The following is a 24378-nucleotide window of genomic DNA, read 5'->3' as shown; positions in this document are numbered from 1 at the left end:
TAAAAAAAAGATTGTAGACCTCCACAGCTCTGTCAGGAGGAATGGGCCAAAATTCACCCAACTTATTATGGGAAGCTTGTGGAAGGCTACCCGAAATATTTGACCCAAATTTAAACAATTTAAAGGCAATGCTACCAAATACTAATTGAGTGTATTTAAACTTCTGACCACTGGGAATGTGATGAAAGAAATAAGAGCTGAAATAAATCACTCTACTATTATTCTGACATTTCACATTCTTAAAATAAAGTGGTGATCCTAACTGACCTAAGAAAGGGAATTTTTACTAGGATTAAATGTCAGGAATTGTGAAAAACTGAGTTTAAATGTATTTGGCTAAGGTGTATGTAAACTTCCGACTTCAATTGTACCTCAAATAACAGGGAGTGTTTAGCGATAAAGACATTCTCTTCTGAGAATGGAACAGTAAATCCCTCTAGTGTCAGGTTCTTGATGATGGAGAGATGTAAACACTATTCTGCCATGTTAGACTGGATGTGCTGGATCAGATAAATGTATAACTGGTGTATCCATCTGTTTGCTGGCTTTAGCTAGATAACTGAGGAATCTATAGTAATCTATAGCACACTGCGATTCTTTTGTCAAAGCCTATAGGAGCAGAACATATGGTAGTGTTAGGGTTCAGGGACAGCTGTAAGTAGAGGGGAGGTACTGAAATCATCCCCTCCAATGAGACTTAAACAGACAGTGCTAGACAGGTCACTTAAAGTAAACCATACAGTAGGTAACAAACACAAACATACTGTCGGAATGATTCCATTCTAGAACATACTGTCGGGATGAGTCCATTGTACAACAAACATGCTGTTGGGATGAGTCCATTCTTGATCCTCTCTATCATCCTCCCTTCTTCACCTCCTCCTGATCCTCCCTTCCACACCTCTCTCCTCCACCCTCATCCTCTCTCCCCAACCCTCATCTTCTCTGCTCCACCTCACCCTGGTCCTCCCTTTCCCACCTCTCTCCTCCACCCATATCCTCCCTTCCCCTTCCCCACCCTCATCCTCTCCCCTCCCCCACTTCTTTCCTCCACCCTCATCCTCCCTCCCCACCCTCGTCCTCTCACCCAACCCTCCCCTCCCTCCTCTCTCCTCCACCCTCAACCTCTCACCCCACCCTCATTATCCCTTCCCCCACCCTCATCCTCTCTTCCCCACCCTCATCCTCCCTCCCCAACCCTCATCCTTTCTCATCCTCCCTTCCCCACCCTCATCCTCCCTCCCCCACCTCCCCAACCGTCATCCTTTCTCATCCTCCCTTCCCCACCCTCACCACACCTTCCCCCACCTCTCACCTCACCCTCCCTCCCCTACCTCCCCAACCCTCATCCTCCCTTCCACCCACCTCTCACCCCACCCTCATCCTCTCTCCACCTCACCCTGATCCTCCCTTCCCCCTCTCTTCCCTCCACCCTCACCCTCATCTTCCCTTTCCCACCCAACCTTCCCACCCACCTCCTCCTTCCCACCCTCATCCTTACACAACCACTCCATCCCCCAACCTCCTCCTCTCTCATGCTCCCTTCCCCACCCTCCCTCTCCCACCCTCCCCAACCCTCATCCTCTCTCTCCTCCACCTTCAACCTCCCCTCCACCCTCATCCTCCCTTCCACACCCTCATCCTCCTTTCCTCATCCTCACCACACCTTCCCCCACCTCTCACCTCACCCTCCCCTACCTCCCCAACCCTCATCCTCCCTTCCACCCACCTCTCACCCCACCCTCATCCTCTCTCCGCCTCACCCTGATCCTCCCTTCCCCCACTCTTCCCTCCACCCTCACCCTCTTTCCTCCACCCTCATCTTCCCTTTCCCACCCAACCTTCCCACCCACCTCCTCCCTTCCCACCCTCATCCTTACACAACCACTCCATCCCCCAACCTCCTCCTCTCTCATGCTCCCTTCCCCACCCTCCCTCTCCCACCCTCATCCACCCTCCCCAACCCTCATCCTCTCCTCCACCTTCAACCTCTCCCTCCACCCTCATCCTCCCTTGCACACCCTCATCCTCTCACCCCACCCTCCCCCACCTCTCTCCAAGCCACCCTCATCCTCTTTCCCCGGCCACCCTCATCTGCTCCCCCCACCCTACCCTCAACCTCTTTCCCACGCTCCCCCACCCTACCCTCAACCTCTTTCCCACGCTCCCCCCACCCTACCCTCATCCTCTTCCCCCGCTCACCCTCATCTGTTCCCCCCACCCTACCCCCATCCTCTTTCCCCCAACCCTACCCTCATCCTCTTTTCCCCCGCCCCACCCTCATCTGCTCCCCCCATCCCACCCTCTCCTCCAACCCCACCCTCATCCTCTTTTCCCCACCCTCATCCTCTTTACCCCAACCCACCCTCATCTGCTACCCCTCTCCTCCTCTTTTCCCCACCCTCATCCTTCCCCCCACCCCCTCTTTCCCCCGCCCCACCCTCATCCTCTTTCCTCCACCCACCCACCCTCATCCTCTTTCCTCCCACCCTCATCTCCACCCCAATCCTCTTTCTCCCACCCTCATCCTTTCCCCCCACCCTCATCCTCCTTACCCCACCGTCTCCTCACCCTCATCCTTTTTCTACCACCCTCTTTCCCCCCACCCCCATTCCCTCATCCTCTTTCCCCCACCCATCACCTCCTCCCTCATCCCCCTTACCCCACCTCAATCCTCTCTCCCCCACCTCCACCCTCATCCTCTTTTCCCCATCCTCATCCTCTTTACCCCAACCCACCCTCATCTGCTACCCCCACCCCCTCTTTCCCCCACCCTCATCCTCTTTCCTCCACCCACCCTCATCCTCTTTCCTCCCACCCTCTCCTCCACCCAATCCTCTTTCTCCCACCCTCATCCTTCCCCCCACCCTCCCCCACCCTAATCCTCCTTACCCCACCGTCTCCTCACCCTCATCCTTTTTCTCCCACCCTCCTCTTTCCCCCACCCCCATTCCCTTATCCTCTTTCCCCCACCCATCACCTCCTCCCTCATCCCCCTTACCCCACCTCAATCCTCTCTCCCCCACCTCCATCCTCATCCTCTTTCCCCCACCTTCACTCCTTCCCCCACCCTCTCCTCCACCCCCATGCACCCATCCTCTCCTCCATCCCAATCCGTTTACCCCCACCCTCATCCTTTTTCTCCCACCCTCATCCTCTTTCCCCCACTCTCATCCTTTTTCTCCCACCCTCATCCTCTTTTCCCCACCCATCACCTCCACCCTCACTCCTTCCCTCACCCTCTCCTCCACACCCATGCACCCATCCTCTCCTCCATCCCAATCTGTTTACCCCCACCCTCATCCTTTTCTCCCACCCTCATCCTCTTTCCCCCACTCTCATCCTTTTCTCCCACCCTCATCCTCACCTCCACCCTCATCCTCTTTCCCCCACTCTCATCCTTTTTCTCCCACCCTCATCCCCACCTCCACCCTCTCTCCCCCACCCCTCATCTCCACCATCATCCTCTTTCCACCCCCCCCACCCTCTTTCCCCCCACCCTCACCTCCTTACCCCACCGTCTCCCCACCCTCCTCTTTCCCCCCACCCCCATTCCCTCATCCTCTTTCCCCCACCCATCACCTCCACCCTCATCCCCCTTACCCCACCCCAATCCTCTTTCCCCCACCCTCATCCTTTTCTCCCACCTCCATCCTCATCCTCTTTCCATCACCTCCACCCTCTTTCCCCCACCCTCATCCTCTTTCCCCACCCATCACCTCCACCCTCACTCCTTCCCCCACCCTCTCCTCCACCCCCATGCACCCATCCTCTCCTCCATCCCAATCCGTTTACCCCCACCCTCATCCTTTTTCTCCCACCCTCATCCCCACCTCCACCCTCATCCTCTTTCCCCCACTCTCATCCTTTTTCTCCCACCCTCATCCTCTTTCCCTCACCCATCACCTCCACCCTCTTTCCCCCACCCTCATCTCCACCATCATCCTCTTTCCACCCCACCCCACCCTCTTTCCCCCCCACCCTCATCCTCCTTACCCCACCGTCTCCCCACCCTCCTCTTTCCCCCCACCCCCATTCCCTCATCCTCTTTCCCCCACCCATCACCTCCACCCTCATCCCCCTTACCCCACCCCAATCCTCTTTCCCCCACCCTCATCCTTTTTCTCCCACCTCCATCCTCATCCTCTTTCCATCACCTCCAACCTCTTTCCCCCACCCTCACTCCTTCCCCCACCCTCTCCTCCACCCCCATGCACCCATCCTCTCCTCCATCCCAATCCGTTTACCTCCACCCTCATCCTCCTTCCCTCACCTCCACCCTCTTTCCCTCACCCATCACCTCCACCATCATCCTCTTTTCCCCACCCCACCCTCATCCTCCTTACCCCACTGTCTCCTCACCCTCATCCTTTACTCCCACCCACCTCTTTCCCCCCACCCCCATTCCCTCATCCTCTTTCCCCCACCCACCCTCCACCTTATTCCCCCACCCTCATCCCCTTCCACCCCACCCTCACCTCCCGCTATCCCACCCTCACCGTTTCCCCCTCCCACCCCACCCTCACCCTCTTTCCCCCCCCACCCCACCCTCACCCCCACCCCACCCTCATCTTCTTTCCGCTACCCCAGCCTCACCCTCTTTCCACCTCATCCTCTTTCCCCCTACCCCACCCTCACCCTCTTTCCCCTACCCCACCCTAATCCTCTTTCCCTACCCCACCCTAATCCTCTTTCCCCTACCCCACCATCACTTCCACCCTCTTCCCCCCCCACCTCACCTCCACCCTCAATCCTTCCCCCGCTCACCCTCATCTGTTCCCCCCACCCTACCCCCATCCTCTTTCCCCCAACCCTACCCTCATCCTCTTTTCCCCCGCCCCACCCTCATCTGCTCCCCCATCCCACCCTCTCCTCCAACCCCACCCTCATCCTCTTTTCCCCACCCTCATCCTCTTTACCCCAACCCACCCTCATCTGCTACCCCTCTCCTCCTCTTTTCCCCACCCTCATCCTTCCCCCCACCCCTCTTTCTCCCGCCCCACCCTCATCCTCTTTCCTCCACCCACCCACCCACCCTCATCCTCTTTCCTCCCACCCTCTCCTCCACCCCAATCCTCTTTCTCCCACCCTCATCCTTTTCCCCCACCCTCATCCTCCTTATCCCACCGTCTCCTCACCCTCATCCTTTTTTCTACCACCCTCTTTCCCCCCACCCCCATTCCCTCATCCTCTTTCCCCCACCCATCACCTCCTCCCTCATCCCCCTTACCCCACCTCAATCCTCTCTCCCCCACCTCCACCCTCATCCTCTTTTCCCCACCCTCATCCTCTTTACCCCAACCCACCCTCATCTGCTACCCCTCTCCTCCTCTTTTCCCCACCCTCATCCTTCCCCCCACCCCCTCTTTCCCCCACCCTCATCCTCTTTCCCCCGCCCCACCCTCATCCTCTTTCCTCCACCCACCCACCCTCATCCTCTTTCCTCCCACCCTCTCCTCCACCCAATCCTCTTTCTCCCACCCTCATCCTTTCCCCCCACCCTCATTCCCCCACCCTAATCCTCCTTACCCCACCGTCTCCTCACCCTCATCCTTTTTCTCCCACCCTCCTCTTTCCCCCCACCCCCATTCCCTTATCCTCTTTCCCCCACCCATCACCTCCTCCCTCATCCCCCTTACCCCACCTCAATCCTCTCTCCCCCACCTCCATCCTCATCCTCTTTCCCCCACCCTCTCCTCCACCCCCATGCACCCATCCTCTCCTCCATCCCAATCCGTTTACCCCCACCCTCATCCTTTTTCTCCCACCCTCATCCTCTTTCCCCCACTCTCATCCTTTTTCTCCCACCCTCATCCTCTTTCCCTCACCCATCACCTCCAACCTCTTTCCCCCACCCTCATCCTCTTTCCCCCGCCCCACCCTCATCCTCTTTCCTCCACCCACCCACCCTCATCCTCTTTCCTCCCACCCTCTCCTCCACCCAATCCTCTTTCTCCCACCCTCATCCTTTCCCCCCACCCTCATTCCCCCACCCTAATCCTCCTTACCCCACCGTCTCCTCACCCTCATCCTTTTTCTCCCACCCTCCTCTTTCCCCCCACCCCCATTCCCTTATCCTCTTTCCCCCACCCATCACCTCCTCCCTCATCCCCCTTACCCCACCTCAATCCTCTCTCCCCCACCTCCATCCTCATCCTCTTTCCCCCACCCTCTCCTCCACCCCCATGCACCCATCCTCTCCTCCATCCCAATCCGTTTACCCCCACCCTCATCCTTTTTCTCCCACCCTCATCCTCTTTCCCCCACTCTCATCCTTTTTCTCCCACCCTCATCCTCTTTCCCTCACCCATCACCTCCAACCTCTTTCCCCCACCCTCATCCTCTTTTCCCCACCCATCACCTCCACCCTCACTCCTTCCCTCACCCTCTCCTCCACCCCCATGCACCCATCCTCTCCTCCATCCCAATCTGTTTACCCCCACCCTCATCCTTTTCTCCCACCCTCATCCTCTTTCCCCCACTCTCATCCTTTTTCTCCCACCCTCATCCCCACCTCCACCCTCTTTCCCCCACCCCTCATCTCCACCATCATCCTCTTTCCCCCCACCCTCACCTCCCCCACCCTCATCCTCCTTACCCCACCGTCTCCCCACCCTCCTCTTTCCCCCCACCCCATTCCCTCATCCTCTTTCCCCCACCCATCACCTCCACCCTCATCCCCCTTACCCCACCCCAATCCTCTTTCCCCCACCCTCATCCCTTTTCTCCCACCTCCATCCTCATCCTCTTTCCATCACCTCCACCCTCTTTCCCCCACCCTCATCCTCTTTTCCCACCCATCACCTCCACCCTCACTCCTTCCCCCACCCTCTCCTCCACCCCCATGCACCCATCCTCTCCTCCATCCCAATCCGTTTACCCCCACCCTCATCCTTTCCCCCCACTCTCATCCTTTTTCTCCCACCCTCATCCCCACCTCCACCCTCATCCTCCTTCCCTCATCTCCACCCTCTTTCCCTCACCCATCACCTCCACCATCATCCTCTTTTCCCTACCCCACCCTCATCCTCCTTACCCCACTGTCTCCTCACCCTCATCCTTTACTCCCACCCACCCCCATTCCCTCATCCTCTTTCCCCCACCCACCCTCCACCTTATTCCCCCACCCTCATCCCCTTCCACCCCACCCTCACCTCCCCGCTATCCACCCTCACCGTTTCCCCCTCCCACCCCACCCTCACCCTCTTTTTCCCCTCACCACCTCTTTCCCCCCACCCCACCCTCACCCCCACCCCCTCATCTTCTTTCCGCTACCCCAGCCTCACCCTCTTTCCACCTCATCCTCTTTCCCCCTACCCCACACTCACCCTCTTTCCCCTACCCCAGCCTCACCCTCTTTCCACCTCATCCTCTTTCCCCCTACCCCACCCTCACCCTCTTTCCCCCCTACCCCACCCTCACCCTCTTTCCCCTACCCCACCCTAATCCTCTAATCCTCTTTCCCCCTACCCCACCATCACTTCCACCCTCTTCCCCCCCACCTCACCTCCACCCTCACTCCTTCCCCCACCCTCTCCTCCACCCCAATCCTCTTTCTCCCACCCTCATCCTATTCCCCCCACCCTCATTTCCCCCACCCTCATCCTCGCCCTCATCCTTTTTCTCCCACCCTCATCCCCACCCTCCTCTTTCCCCCCACCCCCATTCCCTCATCCTCTTTCCCCCACCCATCACCTCCTCCCCCTTACCCCACCCCAATCCTCTTTCCCCACCCTCATCCTCTTTCCCCCCACCCTCATCCTCTTTTCCCCACCCATCACCTCCACCCTCACTCCTCCACCCCCTCTCCTCCATCCCAATCCGTTTACCCCCACCCTTTTTCTCCCACCCTCATCCCCACCTCCACCCTCATCCTCTTTCCCTCACCCATCACCTCCACCCTCTTTCCCCCACCCATCATCTCCACCATCATCCTCTTTCCCCCACACTCACCCTCTCCCCACCCCATCCCCCACCCATCATCTCCACCATCATCCTCTTTCCCCCACCCTCACCCCCCCACCCCACCCTCATCCCCCCACCACTTCAGTTAGTGCTAAATACAGCTGCTAGAATCCTGACTAGAACCAAAAAAATTGATCATATTACTCCAGTGCTAGCCTCTCTACACTGGCTTCCAGTCAAAGCAAGGGCTGATTTCAAGGTTTTACTGCTAACCTACAAAGCATTACATGGGCTTGCTCCTACCTATCTCTCTGATTTGGTCCTGCCGTACATACCTACACGTACGCTACGGTCACAAGACGCAGGCCTCCTAATTGTCCCTAGAATTTCTAAGCAAACAGCTGGAGGCAGGGCTTTCTCCTATAGAGCTCCATTTTTATGGAACGGTCTGCCTACCCATGTCAGAGACACAAACTCGGTCTCAACCTTTAAGTCTTTACTGAAGACTCATCTCTTCAGTGGGTCATATGATTGAGTGTAGTCTGGCCCAGAAGTGGGAAGGTAAATGGAAAGGCTCTGGAGCAACGAACCGCCCTTGCTGTCTCTGCCTGGCCGGTTCCCCTCTTTCCACTGGGATTCTCTGCCTCTAACCCTATTACAGGGGCTGAGACACTGGCTTACTGGGGCTCTCTCATGCCGTCCCTGGAGGGGGTGCGTCACCTGAGTGGGTTGATTCACTGTTGTGGTCATCCTGTCTGGGTTGGCGCCCTCCCTTTGGGTTGTACCGTGGCGGAGATCTTTGTGGGCTATACTCAGCCTTGTCTCAGGATGGTAAGTTGGTGGTTGAAGATATCCCTCTAGTGGTGTGGTGGCTGTGATTTGGCAAAGTGGGTGGGGTTATATCCTTCCTGTTTGGCCCTGTCCGGGGGTGTCCTCGGATGGGGCCACAGTGTCTCCTGACCCCTCCTGTCTCAGCCTCCAGTATTTATGCTGCAGTAGTTTATGTGTCGGGGGGCTAAGGTCAGTTTGTTATATCTGGTGTGAATCTAAGTTTGCGTTCTCTAATTCTCTCCTTCTCTCTCTCTCTCTCGCTCGCTCTCTCTCTCTCTCGGAGGACCTGAGACCTAGGACCATGCCTCAGGACTACCTGACATGATGACTCCTTGCTGTCCCCAGTCCACCTGGCCATGCTGCTGCTCCAGTTTCAACTGTTCTGCCTTACTATTATTTGACCATGCTGGTCATTTATGAACATTTGAACATCTTGGCCATGTTCTGTTATAATCTCCACCCGGCACAGCCAGAAGAGGACTGGCCACCCCACATAGCCTGGTTCCTCTCTAGGTTTCTTCCTAGGTTTTGGCCTTTCTAGGGAGTTTTTCCTAGCCACCGTGCTTCTACACCTGCATTGCTTGCTGTTTGGGGTTTTAGGCTGGGTTTCTGTACAGCACTTTGAGATATCAGTTGATGTACGAAGAGCTATATAAATACATTTGATTTGATTTACCCCACCCTCATCCTATTCCCACCTCCACCCTCTTCCCCCACCCCCACCCTCTTTCCCCACCCTCCTCCCCCACCCCTCATCTGCTCCCCCACCCTTATCCTCCACCCTCCTCCTCCCACCCTCATCCTCCTCCGCACCTCCCACCCTCATCCTCCACCCTCCTCCGCACCTCCCACCCTCATCCTCCACCCTCCTCCGCACCTCCCACCCTCATCCTCCACCCTCCTCCGCACCTCCCACCCTCATCCGCACCTCCCACCCTCATCCTCCACCCTCATCCTCCACCCTCATCCGCACCTCCCACCCTCATCCTCCACCCTCATCCGCACCTCCCACCCTCATCCTCCACCCTCATCCGCACCTCCCACCCTCATCCGCACCTCCCACCCTCATCCCACCTCCCACCCTCACCTCCCACCCTCACCTCCCACCCTCCACCCTCATCCCACCCTCACCTCCACCCTCACCTCCCACCCTCACCTCCCACCTCCCACCCTCCACCGCACCTCCCACCCTCCACCGCACCTCCCACCCTCATCCGCACCTCCCACCCTCATCCGCACCTCCCACCCTCATCCTCCACCCTCATCCGCACCTCCCACCCTCATCCGCACCTCCCACCCTCATCCGCACCTCCCACCCTCATCCTCCACCCTCATCCGCACCTCCCACCCTCATCCGCACCTCCCACCCTCAACTCTCCTCTTCCCCCCACCCTCATCCGCTCCTACACCCTCATCCGCTCCCCCCACCCTCATCCTCCACCCTCCTCTTTCCCCCACCCTCCTCCTCTTTCCCCCCACTCAGTGAGTGAGTGATATGGAGGAGAGAGATTCCCTTCTACAGAAATGGGCTGGTATGAGAGAGCCATAGAGAAGCACTGCATACAAAAAGGAGTTTGTGTACAAGGAGGACGGCCATAATGCCGCTTCCCTATTTTCCTCATTCTAGTATGACACTCAGGAAAATGTACGTCACCCAAACAATTTACAATATCCCCGGATAAAAAGACATGCTTTATTACAATCTGCAGTCTGTGATATTTATGAATCATATTATACATACTTCCTTCATCTCCCACTTCTCTCTGATTTGTGAGACAAAGAGAACCCTGACTGTGATTCCAATGTTTATTAGCTATTGTAGATAATGGGTGTCTACAATAGCTAGGGGGGGTCAGTTTTCATGGGTGGAACATACAAGACAAAGAACATAGAACAGAACAGTCACCCCTCATCCCTTTAGTGCCTGGTCACTTATAACCCTGATATTTGACTGACATACAGGAGGATCTATAAAGAGAAAACTTCTAAAGAGCAAATTGTATTTTACACCAGCATCAATCAAATATCTAAACACAGTATCTCCCTTTGTTTCCTATTCAAATGCCACAGAACTAAAGCGAGGACACTGAGAATCTGACAATGGCCAAAAGGACATGAAGAGAAAGCAGAGAGTGACATACACAGATAACAAAAGGGTAACCCTGAACACTAGAAGGTAGACATAGCTATTTCAGCAGCACTGCTTGTTTTCAATGATGTTCCCACCTCCACTGCGCTTTCCCCATAATACATCCACAGAAAACAAAGAGTACATGAATTGCAATGACACACAGTTTCCCACAGTAAATGTAGAGAACAAGATAAATCACGTAATCTCTGGGCTGGAACACATAACACCGGTTTTCTCTAAAACGGTTGGAAAATGGATACCTGCTATAAAGAAAAAGTATGCTTGAGGACATGTGATGTGCTTTTATAAAGGAGGCAAAAATCTGTAACATTATACCATAAGAAAACAAATGTGTCGTGCACCAGAAGTAAATTGCCAAGCAGGGGACTCCCCAAGCAGGTGGAACATACAAGGAACCCCAAAGGTATTATCCAGCCAGAAGCTATTGCAAGACCACTCAGACCACTCAGACCACTCAGACCACTCAGACCACTCAGACCACTCAGTCAGTTTTCAGACCACTCAGTCCACTCAGTCCACTCAGTCCACTCAGTCCACTCAGACCACTCAGTCCACTCAGTCCACTCAGTCCACTCAGTCCACTCAGTCCACTCAGACCACTCAGTCCACTCAGTCCAACAGACCACTCAGACCACTCAGTCCACTGTGATGTCAGAACATACAAGACCACTCAGTCCAACATAGACCAAACTCAGACCACTCAGTCAGTCCACTCAGTCCACTCAACAGTCATCTGGAACAGACAGTCAGTCCACTCAGTCCACTCAGATCAGTCAGCTCAGTCCCTCAGAGTCCACTCAGTCCACTCAGTCCACTCAGTCCACTCAGTCCACTCAGTCCACTCAGTCCACTCAGTCCACTCAGTCCACTCAGTCCACTCAGACCACTCAGTCCACTCAGTCCACTCAGTCCACTCAGACCACTCAGTCCACTCAGTCCACTCAGTCCACTCAGACCACTCAGTCCACTCAGTCCACTCAGTCCACTCAGTCCACTCAGTCCACTCAGTCCACTCAGTCCACTCAGTCCACTCAGACCACTCAGTCCACTCAGTCCACTCAGTCCACTCAGTCCACTCAGTCCACCACTCAGTCCACTCCAGTCCACTCAGTCCACTCAGTCCAGTCCTCAGTCCACTCAGACCACTCAGTCCACTCAGTCCACTCAGACCACTCAGTCCACTCAGACCACTCAGTCCACTCACTCAGTCCACTCAGTCCACTCAGTCCACTCAGTCAGTCCACTCAGTCCACTCAGTCCACTCAGACCACTCAGTCCACTCAGTCCACTCAGTCCACTCAGTCCACTCAGTCAGTCCACTCAGTCAGTCCACTCAGTCCTCACTCTCAGACCACTCAGTGTATACTCAGCCACCAGCTCTCAGTCCTCTCAGACCACTCAGTCTTCTCCCAATGTCAGAGCCAAAAAGCTGAGGAAAAACAAAGTTACAACTTGTTATCATCTGTCATCCCTCAGTCCTACTCCTCAGTGTATAAGCCACTAGTCTTTCCCAATGTCTGAGGAAAAACATCCTTGTTATCATCTTTTCCACTCACTTTTTCACAGTATTCAGTCAGATTTGCTGACATCAAACATTATTTTGATATAGTCTATGATATCAAGGCCATCTTGCTCCCTCTTGGTTTCCCAGATGCACACAGAAAAAACATCTCCAGAGAGGGGCTTCAAAGTGGTTTTAGCATGTGTGGACCGTAGAGAAATAGCATGTCTGTCATTATCAGGACCCGTATTCATAAAGTGTCTCAGACTGTTGATCTAGGATCCGTCTAGCCTTTTGGATTAAAATAAGATTATATGGTCAGCGAGATCCTAGATCAGCACTTCAAGGCGCTTTGTGAATACAGACCCAGAGCAATGTCATGTCACCATCAGGACTGGGCCTGGTATGGACTTCCTATCCTCCTAGACAGTCCAAGACCACAATCTGCCTCTCCCTCTCATCTTGCCTTTTTTTCCCATCAGAGTCATTGTAAAGTGTAATGAAAGAAATATGAATAATTTAGCAGAGAGACCCAGTAGCCTTTAAGAAATCCCCTTTCATGTTCCAGTGATAATACCATGTCATGCAGGCTGCAGACACACAGTATTAAAAGCACTGTATTGAACATCAATGTAACCAGTCTGCAATCTGGGATTCCCCATTACTGTACTGTCATCGGTAGTTATGTTCAGTTTCCACAAGACTTGCCCTCATAGCTAAATGTGAACACACTCCGATGCTCTCTGTCATAGGTTGAGTCCCATGTGGCACCCTATTCCCTATGTAGTGCACTACTTTTGACCATAAGCATTATTTAGGGAAGAGGGTGTCATTTGGAAGGTTGCCTTGTCCTCATACTGTAGCTTGCTAAATAGGAGCATGCTTAGTCACTGCCATAGGCTTCAGAGTCAGTCTAGTCTGGCTGCGTTCCTTCAGACAAGATTAGTTTAGATAAAGAGCTACAGTATTAGCTCTTCACTCCCAAGCCGCCCACAAGGGAAACCAAAGCTGATCCTTTAGATCTTGTCAACTTCCAATGTGATTAGCATCGGCCTTTCCCACTTTGGGTTTCCAGCTGCAGATCAAACAGAGCAGAGCATTCTGCATACCTGTCTCAGTCAGAACACACCGGTTCCATTTGTTAAAGTCCTGTGATCTGTTGTTGTGCGACAAAAACAACAACTGGTGTTAGAGATTATTCTTATGATCCACTTGCCATAGCCAAATAGTGTTATTGGGTGCACACACACCTGATCACATCCTTATGATCCACTTGCCATAGCCAAATAGTGTTATTGGGTGCACACACACCTGATCACATCAAAGAAACTGTGAAAAATGGCACTTCTTGAGCAATGATTTTCTTGAGAATGTGTTTTGCCTGTAGAGTTTGGTAACATGGATATTTATATCATGCGGTGTGTGTGAGGTAATCTGAATGGAGCTCAGAGTTCAAAGTGGCTCGATCTGGTGTGATGCCACAAGGAATGAGCAGACTTGCAGACTACACTCTATATTCATGGAATGGGGGCAAGGCTACAGTATAAATCAAAGACAACTCAGCAGAGCCAAACCCCTTCAAGCTCCTTAAATCATGTCAGTCAGTCACACACTTGAGGATTTGGCTGCTGCCGGGCGGAGGCCGTCTCAGGTTATATCAAACAGTACCCTTCGCCATCTGCCAATCTGGGATGGCACAGATTGAAGTTCTCTCGGTGTGAACAATCAAAGTGTGTCAACAGGTGATGTAAACAGCATTGAAGACTCAGACAGACAAATTGAACAGGATCTTAAAAGAAAATCACGACCCCGTAGGAATAAATCTGAATAAACATGACTATCAACACTGTCAGTAGCCTCAAATACAGTACGTCACTGTAGATACACATTTAGACAGTGACATAGATCATATTCAGACTATTGGATTCATTTGTTACTGTGGCTTCTGATGTTTAGACAAAATAACAGTGAGATTAGTCATCCAATAAAAGATTTTGACTGAAAGTACAGGGGAGAGAGGGGGAATAACAGATCGGGGGAGGGGCCGAGGGACGATTCCCAAAAGAACCCAGAGGTTGGATCAATGCCATGTCTGAGACTAATCAACCTGAGTGGTGCCGGCCTCGTGGGGATATTTCTAAATATTTGCCAGGCAACCCCACCCTCCGTCCTCCCTACAGGAACTGCATTATAAGACTGCCAGTCCCGATACAGAGAGACCGGGGAGGCTTTGTCATAATTGGGCACACTAAACAGCAAAGCACATGTTTACACATGCCCCTCTCTTATGATCTATAAAACAAACTAAATCAACCCCAATCAAAACGCATCCATGTTGGGTTGAACAATGAAATGACTAAACATGGGTCTGAGTGCTTAGCGTTGCGCCAAAAATTGTCCACTGATGCTGCAACAGTGTCATACGTGTTTCATAATAACATAGAGGTTACATAGACCTGCCTGTGGGCGTCTGATCTCTGCTTCCCAAGTTCATCTGTCCTCTCAGTCTCCACAGCGAATACGTCATATGGTGTGGTTCTGTCACCTCACCGGTCACATCAACTCTACATCTCATATCTGCACAATCAATGAAATCTAACACAGCCATAACGGCACAAAATGGACAAATAGTCTAGACTACATTGTCAGTCCTAACAATGAAAACGTTTCACTATACATGTTCAGATCTGCTTGTCCTAAAATGCCCACCCAGTCTCACCTTGCTTCATATCCTAGCATCCACTCAAAGCACCCGAGAGAGCCCCAGTCTAAAGAAAATCAGTCGTAAAAAAAGCCCCACAATGCAAGTATTTTCCAGTTGAAGAAAGGATTTATCCACAAGGTGATGCCCTCTCCTCTAATAAGGAACTGTTTCCTCTAAACTACTGATAGAAAAAGGCCCATCCTCGAGCATGTGAATTGTGTGCATCTCTCGCCGGCTGCCCTGTGCTGTGCCGTCTGCCTGCAATATCTCCCATTGTTCCAGGGCGAGTGAGGAGGCAGGCTTCCTGCCCCAATAGACCCTGCCTACTACAATAACTGTAGACTTGCCCCCACCTCTCTCCTCCTCCAACTACTGCTAAACATTAACCCTGCAGCTGCTGGTCAGGCCATAAAGGAGCGAGACAGAAAAGAAAGGGTGTTATGTTTCCAAAGAAACCCCACTATGTAACAGACAAAAGCGGACCCAGAGAGGATATCCAACAGTCTGGCTAGATGGTTGGTTTAGTAATGGAGTTATCCAGCCAGGGCTATTCAACTGCTTGTATAAAGAACATGAGTTCTGTGCTAAGAGGATTTGATCCTGAATCAGACCATTAATGACTATTATTAATATGCAGAGGGAAAGACAGAGTGAATTAATAACCATACATGAACAACCAATACATAAAGCTAATAATTAGAATATGCCGTTTGATTTGTAACAGCATTATTCATTTGTGAATTGATTAAGCAGCTAATGATGCTTTCAAATAACAGCTTTAATTAATGCCTTACACCAGCATGCCTAATTGTTTAGTATTTTCTAGTAAATATCACATCATTACTAATAGAAAGTTGGGTGTATCCTTTCTTCGTTGACCCTAATTGACTTGACATAGAGGCCTGAGCTGAATGTACTGTACTTCAAGCCTTCCCGGAACGCAAAATAAAAAGCCTTTTGGTTCTTTCCTGAATGTCAGCGTCTGCAGGCTCTCTCACTCTTGGAATGTATTTTTAACCTAAGCAGCTTGCCAGTGGTGCCACATTCTGACAAAAGCTTTTAAACCTCTGCCGATTCATCCGCGGCATTGGATAAAAATCATTGTATTGCCACATATTGTATTGAGAACAATTCAGCCATACCTACATCTAAAATGGCACTAGGTTGAGGTGTATCCTCCTTCCTGCTATCGAAGAGACAATCAATGCAGGGCAACAATAGAGAGACAGAAATTGCTGTCTGTCCACCTAGTGGTTGGAAGTGAGAATAAACTGTTTTCATCTCCATCCAAAGTCATATAAATGGTGGTTGAATCTGGCTGAAGACCATTAATGCATCCCAAATGGCACCCTGTTCCCTATATAGGGAACTACTTTAGTTCACATCTATCTCTATGGGATGGATGTAATGAATGGAACAGTCAAGGAACCAATCCCCTCTGACGGTCAGATAGGCTGCCATGGCCCATAGTCACCCATAAAATATTCACTTTTTCAAGGATCATGACCCACAAATAGAATACTAATGTTATGTTACTGATAGGAGTTAGCGACTGTAAGCTATAGGTAATGGATTTATGATCGAGGTAGAGTAAAATCAGAATACTGGTAGCTAAAAATCTCACATTTCTTAACATAAATAAAACTATCAGTGCTTACTGGTAAACTGCAGTAACAGTACATTGTGACATTCAGATTGAGTCACTAGTGACATGCTGACAGACCCGGCCACCACAGAGCACTGTTCAACGTGGCACCTTACAGATGGGCGAAGACATGGCAGGACATTTGACTTAAGCACAATGCAAACAGTATGAAAACCAAGTCCATTCTATAAGACTGGCTTTCTCTATAAAAATACAAAATCCTCAAGGTTCTACCTGCCCTGAACCTGTATGACTAAAAAGGCACAAAAATACACTGCATCCAACCTTCAAATCAATATATCCCTAACACAAAGAAATTCAGCTATACATTGACAGGTTGTCCATCTGACTGACACATTCTTCTTCCTCATTGAGCAGTTGGTTGGTTTGCAAAGCGAACCTCGTTGCTGTCAAAGGGGATTAGGGTTTTAAATTAGACTCCTGAGGTAAAAAACCCTATTGAGAGGCAGACCGTTTAATGGCCTGTAATAGGCTCAGCTTCATGGGAGGTGGAGCTAATCCACCTATAAGAAATGTGACACTGGCTGCTTCTGTGCTCTGCTGGGAGACACACACACACACACTCTCTCTACTGGGAGATGGGTAGGGTGGGTCCACAGCTGGGGCTATAAAAGGGGAATGGTGGCCTCTATGGTAATTTGCATGAAGCTTCAGCGAATCCTTTAAGAAAGACCATGAAGTCTCAAATCGTACTATCCATTCCAGAGACATCCGGCATGTACTATAGCTTCTGCATTGCTGATTTTAACTATTCATGTGGTGTATACAAAGACATTCCTTTAAAATGCATAAAAAGACAGATCCACCACAGAAAAACATTATTCTGTAGCCAGAATAACAACACATGTCTTCCAGGTAAAAAATATTTGATTAATGTTCAATAATAATGTACTGTATTGTTCTTCTTACATTTCACTAAACATTAAACTCAAGTCATTTTTATAACATGTCTTGCCTATTTTTTACAGACAGGTTTTATACAGCTGCAAATAGTACAATGACAACTGGAGTCCTCTTAGTAACAACCGGTGTGACATGCTGACAGACCCGGCCACCACAGAGCACTGTTCAACGTGGCACCTTACAGATGGGCGAAGACATGGCAGGATATTTGACTTAAACACAACGCAAACAGTATTTTATTTTTTTATTTTACCTTTATTTTACTAGGCAAGTCAGTTAAGAACAAATTCTTATTTTCAATGACGGCCTAGGAACAGTGAGTTAACTGCCTGTTCAGGGGCAGAACGACAGATTTGTACCTTCTCAGCTCGGGGATTTGAACTTGCAACCTTCCGGTTACTAGTCCAACGCTCTAACCACTAGGCTACCCTATGAAAACCAAGTCCATTCTATAAGACTGGCTTTCTCCATAAAAATAAAAAATCCTCAAGGTTCTACCTGCCCTGAACCTGTAAAACTAAAAAGGCACAAAAATACACTGCATCCAACCTTCAAATCAATATATCCCTAACACAATAAAGAAATTCATCTATACATTGACAGGTTGTGTCAGTCAGATGGACATGCTTCTTCCTCGTTGAGTGGTTGGATGGTTTGCAAAGTGAACCTCACTGCTGTCAATGGGGATTAGGGTTTTAAATTAGACTTTGAGTTAAGGTGTGTGTGTCCCCAAAAACATTCCACAGGAATGCTGGCCCATGTCGACTCCAATGCTTCCCACAGTTGTTCAAGTTGGCTGTATGTCCTTTGGGTGGTGGACCATTATTGATACACACAGGAAACTGTCAAGCATGAAAAACCCAGCAGCATTGCAGGTCTTGACAAACCAGTCCGCCTGGCACCTACTGTACTACCATACCCCGTTCAAAGCCACATATCTTTTGTCTTGCCCATTTACCCTCTGAATGGCACACAAACATAATAAATGTCTCAATTGTCTCGGTTTAAAAATCATTCTTTAACCAGTCTCCTCCCCTTCTTCTACACGGACTGAAGTGGATTTAACAAGTGACATCAAAAAAGGATCATAACTTTTGGCTAGTCTGTCATGTACTTAATGTTTTGTATACTGCACCCTTAAGGTTCTATATAGCAACCCTGAGGTTCTGATCAATGAACCCTTTGGTTCAATCAAGAACCTTTTTTTCTAGGAGTGCAGCCTTCCTTACTGAACAAATTCAGGTAATAACTCACCGTTTCACCAGCTCAAAACATTTTGTTTCTGTGTTATACCTACTGGACACAACCCCGGACCCCTGCAATGTTCCACAATGTTTGCCTACTGATTGTGGTCCTGGCTATAGAAGAACAGGGTGGTTTCTCAGGGCCAGAGAGGTGCAGGGACCATTAACATGTGGGCAGGCTCACAGCCAGCCGCTAACATCTGGACACCAGGCATCGTGGGCGTGTCCTACACGGCACTCTATTCCCTATATAGTGCACTACTTTAGACTAGAGCCAATAGAGCTCTAGTCAAAAGTAGTACACTATGTTGAGAATAGAGTGCCGTTTGAGACGCAGACCGTGTCAGTCAGTACAGACGCCCACAGAACCAGCTCAGCTGAAGCCAAGCATGTTCTCACATCCCAACATCCACATCCTTTGTTCTCATGTCTGGCCAGACCCAGAAAGACTTATTCATAGAATAAAATATATATAATTGAAGCCCATTGACATTACAAAGAGGTTACTATATGGTTGGAAACTCCATACATCTTTTATTTTGACTGTCTGAGATGACCAAGAGCCATCTCTTTATCAAAACAATTGATCATACAGATGCCAGAGGGTAGCTAGCTATGTATAATGTTCATGGTATGTCCAAGTATCTTCATGTGTTTCTAGTGCATTGAGAAATTAGATTGATGGTAGCGGTTTTAAGTAGGAGAGCCTAAATTTTAAACATACTAGAAACAAGGCATATCCTAAGCTTACTAAGCCGCTTGTAGGAGTGATGTACTGATTTTTTACTAAGCCGCTTGTAGGAGTGATGTACTGATTTTTTACTAAGCCGCTTGTAGGAGTGATGTACTGATTTTTACTAAGCCGCTTGTAGGAGTGATGTACTGATTTTTACTAAGCCGCTTGTAGGAGTGATGTACTGATTTTTACTAAGCCGCTTGTAGGAGTGAGGTACTGATTTTTTACTAAGCCGCTTGTAGGAGTGAGGTACTGATTTTTACTAAGCCGCTTGTAGGAGTGAGGTACTGTTTTTTACTAAGTCGCTTGTAGAAGTGATGTATTGATTTTTAAAAGGCAGTACCCTAACAATGCACCATTTTAAGCATAAAGGAGCACTATTTTGGATGGCAATCCATGAGTGAATGAACCAATTTTTTTATTTCTGTCACTTCATGTTCTTTCAGATCAGGTTGTTTTCACAATCACGACCAAAACCATTTAACATGTCATTGGCCAAACCGGATGTGTGCCATTGACCTGGCTTGCTTGAATTGATTAAAGCCACTACAAGCCATATATCCTGGTTGACGCGATGAATTAGATGTTTGTTACAGCTGCTTTGTGGAGGTGTTTTAACCAACTGCAATGTTTGTGTGACCACAGATTCCATTTTAGGGTGGATTTTGAACGAGTTGTAGTCCTTTACACTTTGAGGAACACTCACAGATGAATGAATTGTTGCAGTATAGGCCTATATCTAAGCCCAAAAGGCTATTGTTATTTTCTACCAAGCAAATGATTTGATACAGTTTATTAGTAGACAAATACCAGGGGAATAGTTTAAGCTGTTCTTAATGACCCATAAATAATGTTCTGCCTTTAGCAGAACATTCCAGTTGACTGACACACAGGCACCAACTCTTCTGATTCTGTGGTTTGTGTGTTTTTTTTTAAGAAATGGAGAAACAAAAAAGGCTGCTGGGTAAAACAATGCAGATGAGGGAAATGTTCTTTCATCCAAATTTCTGCAGTGTGTTTGGAAACAGTAGTGATGTCTCGGGGAGACCTTGGTCCTGCCTCCTGCTTTGAGCTCGGCCATATCATTCCAGCTACACAGGGTAATTTATGAACATTTGTACATGCCAATGTGATGCAGCTCCAGAAGCGCCTCGGCTGGTGCGGCTGCATAACCATGGTAACTACCTGCATGCAGCAGATGGCGGGGGTGCAGAGGGAATTAGACGAAAAACTGATAAGACGAGACGGGAGTGGGGTTAGTCTGGCTGACACCCAACTCAAAGTCACATGGGTCGCGTCAGCAAGGCTAGAGAGGGGTAGCCCTGCCCATCTTCAAAGGATGCTGATGAGGCATATGCACCGAGGGGAAGCAGCAGGTTTAAGAAAGGTATGGCCTAGTGACAATGTGACCCATCTGTGGAAGGCATTCAATAACAGCACTGTAGAAGCGTGTCTGAATGGAGCCCTGTGCAGACGTAACTGTTATCAATAGTCTAATTCAGGGCTCTCCAACCCTGTTCCTGGAGAGCTACCGTCCTGTAGATTTCTACTCCAACCCTAATTTAGCAAACCCGATATGAATGGTTGACAAGCTGAATTAGGTTAACTACACTAGAGCAGTCAACACAACCAGGATCATAGTGACCGCTAGGGAATTAATTACCTTGACTTTACAGAGGTTCTAATCTAAAAATTCAAAATAAATGTTACATTTTAAAAAGTACAAAATTAGGCCTATTCCATGAGTAGGAGCCCAAGGAATAGTCAAACACTAAGTCTACCTCTAGTCTTGGTCTAAAATGTTATGGCGGATGTCTTCTGTGAGTATTTGGATATCGTAATGATGTTCAAATGTCAGCATGATTCTGTCAGACTCAGAACACAATGGATACATGGAAGCTTGATGATCAATGGCCAAATAAACACATATTTTGATCATCTGCTACTATGTCAGATGTAACATGATTTGCATATTTTAAAGACAGTCTTGTTGCAATTAAGGGAAGTATATAATTCATTTTTATCTCAATGGATCCAATATTCATCATGTTTTAAACTTGTAAATCATTCAAAAATATATGCAACAATCCCATTCTTATAACATGATGACATATAGCAACTGTGTCTCACAGGCATACACTACTGTTCAAAAGTTTGGAGTCACTTAGAAATGTCCCTGTTTTTGAAAGAAAAGCACATTTTTTTGTCAATTAAAATAACACCAAATTGATCAGAAATTCAGTGTAGACATTAGTCATTTACAACATTAACAATGTAGCTGGAAATGGCTGATTTTTAATTGAATATCAACATAAGTGTACAGAGGCCCATTATCAGCAACCATCACTCCTGTGTTCCAATGGCACATTGTGTTAGCTAATCCAAGTTTTTCATTCAAAAAGGCTAATTGATCATTAGAAAACCGTTTTGCAATTATGTTAGCACAGTTGAAAACTGTCGTCCTGATTAAAGAAGCAACACAACTGGACTTCTTTGGACTATTTGAGTATCTGGAGAATCAGAATCTGTGAGTTTGATTACAGGCTCAAAATGGCCAGTAATAAATGTGTACTACTCCCTTCACAGAACAGAGCAAACCGTCCCTAACCAGAATATAAAGAGTAGTGGGAGGCCCCAGTGCACAACTGAGCAAGAGGACAAGTACATTATAGTATCTAGGTTGAGAAACAGATGCCTCACAAGTCTTCAACTTGCTGCTTCATTAAATAGTATCCGCAAAACACCCGTCTCAACGTCAACAGTGAAGAGGCAACTCCGGGATGCTGGCCTACTAGGCAGAGTTCCTCTGTCCAGTGTCTGTGTTCTTTTTCCCCCAATCTTAATCTTTTATTTTTATTGGCCAGTCTGAGATTTGGCTTTTTCATTGCAACTCTGCCTAGAATGCCAGCATCCTGGAGTTGCCGCTTCACTGTTGACGTTGAGACTGGTGTTTTGCGGATACTATTTAATGAAGCTCCTCGTTGAGGACTTGTGAGGCATCCGTTTCTCAAACTAGACACTAATGTACTTGTCCTCTTGCTCAATTGTGCACTGGGGCCTCCTACTCCTCTTTCTATTCTGGTTAGGGACGGTTTGTGCTGCTCTGTGAAGGTAGTACACAGCGTTGTACAAGATCTTCAGTTTCTTGGCAATTTCTTGCATGGAATAGCCTTCATTTCTCAGAACAAGAATAGTTTCATTAGGATCTGCTTCTGGCCATTTTGAGCCTGTAAGCAAACCCACAAATGCTGATGCTCCAGATACTCAACTAGTCTAAAGGGCAGTTTTATTGCTGATTTAAATCTGGACAACAGTTTTCAGCTGTGCAAATATAATTGCAAAAGGGTTTTCTAAGCATCAATTAGCCTTTTATAAATGATATACTTGGATTAGCTAACAACATGCCATTGGAGCAAAGGAGTGATGGTTGCAGATAATGAGTCTATGACTATGTAGATATTACATTTTTTTTAAATCAGCCGTTTCCAGCTACAATAGTCATTCACAACATTACCAATGTCTACACTGTATTTCTGATAAATGTTGTTTCTTTCAAAAACAAGGACATTTCTAAGTGACCCCAAACTTTTGAACGGTAGTGTATGTGACACAAAAGGCATGCAAAAACATCTGTAAACAATTAGAGCCAGGGTGAGGGAGTGCTTCTACCACCCATTACACTTTAATTAGTCACTGCTGTTCATGGTGTAAGTGAGCACATTTTGGTAACAATGCTTAAGTTTATTGGCCTAGATTCCATACTGAACTGAAATCTAGGGGTTCCCCATAGTCAAGGTGGTGTGTTAACCCAAAGGTGAAATGCTATCCCAAACTGAATTGCAAGATCAATTCATTCAAATGTGACTTGATCTCACTTGCACTCGCTTAGTTTTATTTTTTTGAAAGCTAAAACAAATCTGTCGACATTTAGACAAATTTCATTACATCAATAACACGACTGCCTATTTTACCTATTTCGCTTGTCACATTGGTGCGACAACACACGCGCGAGTCGAATCGATACATTGAAATCAAACTCACCCCAATAGTAGTTTTGGTGGGTCCTGCTGAAAACTGACCATTCAGTAATGTATTGGCCCAATATATACTCAATGGCTACGTTATACAATAACCTTTATATAAGGCGGTGTATTGAGAGACCACCCCTGTCTTGTCTTGGGCCGTTTTATCGCTTCGTCTGCATGGGTGTATTAATTACGCAGATTCTGTTGCAAAACGTTTTCCAACAGAAACTGTTTACCCCAAACGGAAATGGTTAACAAAAACGAGTTTCAATTGCACAAATTCAGGCAGGCTCCTCCCCGTTTCGTTCGGTTCTTAAAAGGAAAACTGTTTCCATTGCAAGAGGTAATGAATACACCCCAGGTTGCCTCGGCTTGTTTGCAGCATTTGACTTCTCGGACTGGGTAAGGGAAAGTGATGTCATCAAATTAAATTGTATTATCCAACCCAAGTTTAGGTCAGGCTGTGTTCCATGTTGGCAAGTACGACTTTTTAATGTCACTTTGTCGTCTCAAAAGTTCCACTGATGATGCTTTGGAGAATAATATTTTTTTCATTGAAAAATCAAAACAAGATGCAGGCATTTTCAGAAAGTACATTAAGGCTGCATTTAGACAGACAGCCCATTTCTGATCTTTTTTCCCACTAATTGATCTTAGACCAATCACATCAGATCTTTTCACAACAGCTTTTTTTCAGAGCCTATTGTGATT

At 48.7% G+C, this 24378-nt stretch overlaps 1 protein-coding gene across 5 annotated transcripts in view; it reads right to left on the bottom strand.

Moving 5' to 3' along the window:
- Positions 1-23827, bottom strand: part of LOC124032231 (nck-associated protein 5-like) — a 34657-nt gene extending 10830 nt beyond the window's left edge. For 4 of the 5 annotated variants that reach the window (XR_006838227.1, XM_046344474.1, XM_046344476.1 and 1 more), the window contains exon 1: positions 23684-23827. Coding sequence is in view for 4 of the 5 variants with exons in the window: in XM_046344474.1 (XP_046200430.1) it covers positions 23684-23724 (41 nt within the window). In the remaining variant the exon portion in view is untranslated. Of the gene's footprint in view, positions 1-15108; positions 16250-23683 lie in introns of those variants that run through there. The other variant, XM_046344475.1, reaches the window with a different exon arrangement.
- Positions 23828-24378: the final 551 nt, after the last annotated feature.

Source organism: Oncorhynchus gorbuscha, linkage group LG03 (assembly GCF_021184085.1).
Source record: "Oncorhynchus gorbuscha isolate QuinsamMale2020 ecotype Even-year linkage group LG03, OgorEven_v1.0, whole genome shotgun sequence".
NCBI lineage: Eukaryota > Metazoa > Chordata > Actinopteri > Salmoniformes > Salmonidae > Oncorhynchus > Oncorhynchus gorbuscha.
Note: the sequence above shows the minus strand (reverse complement) of the source record. Positions and strands in the feature narration are given on the sequence as shown.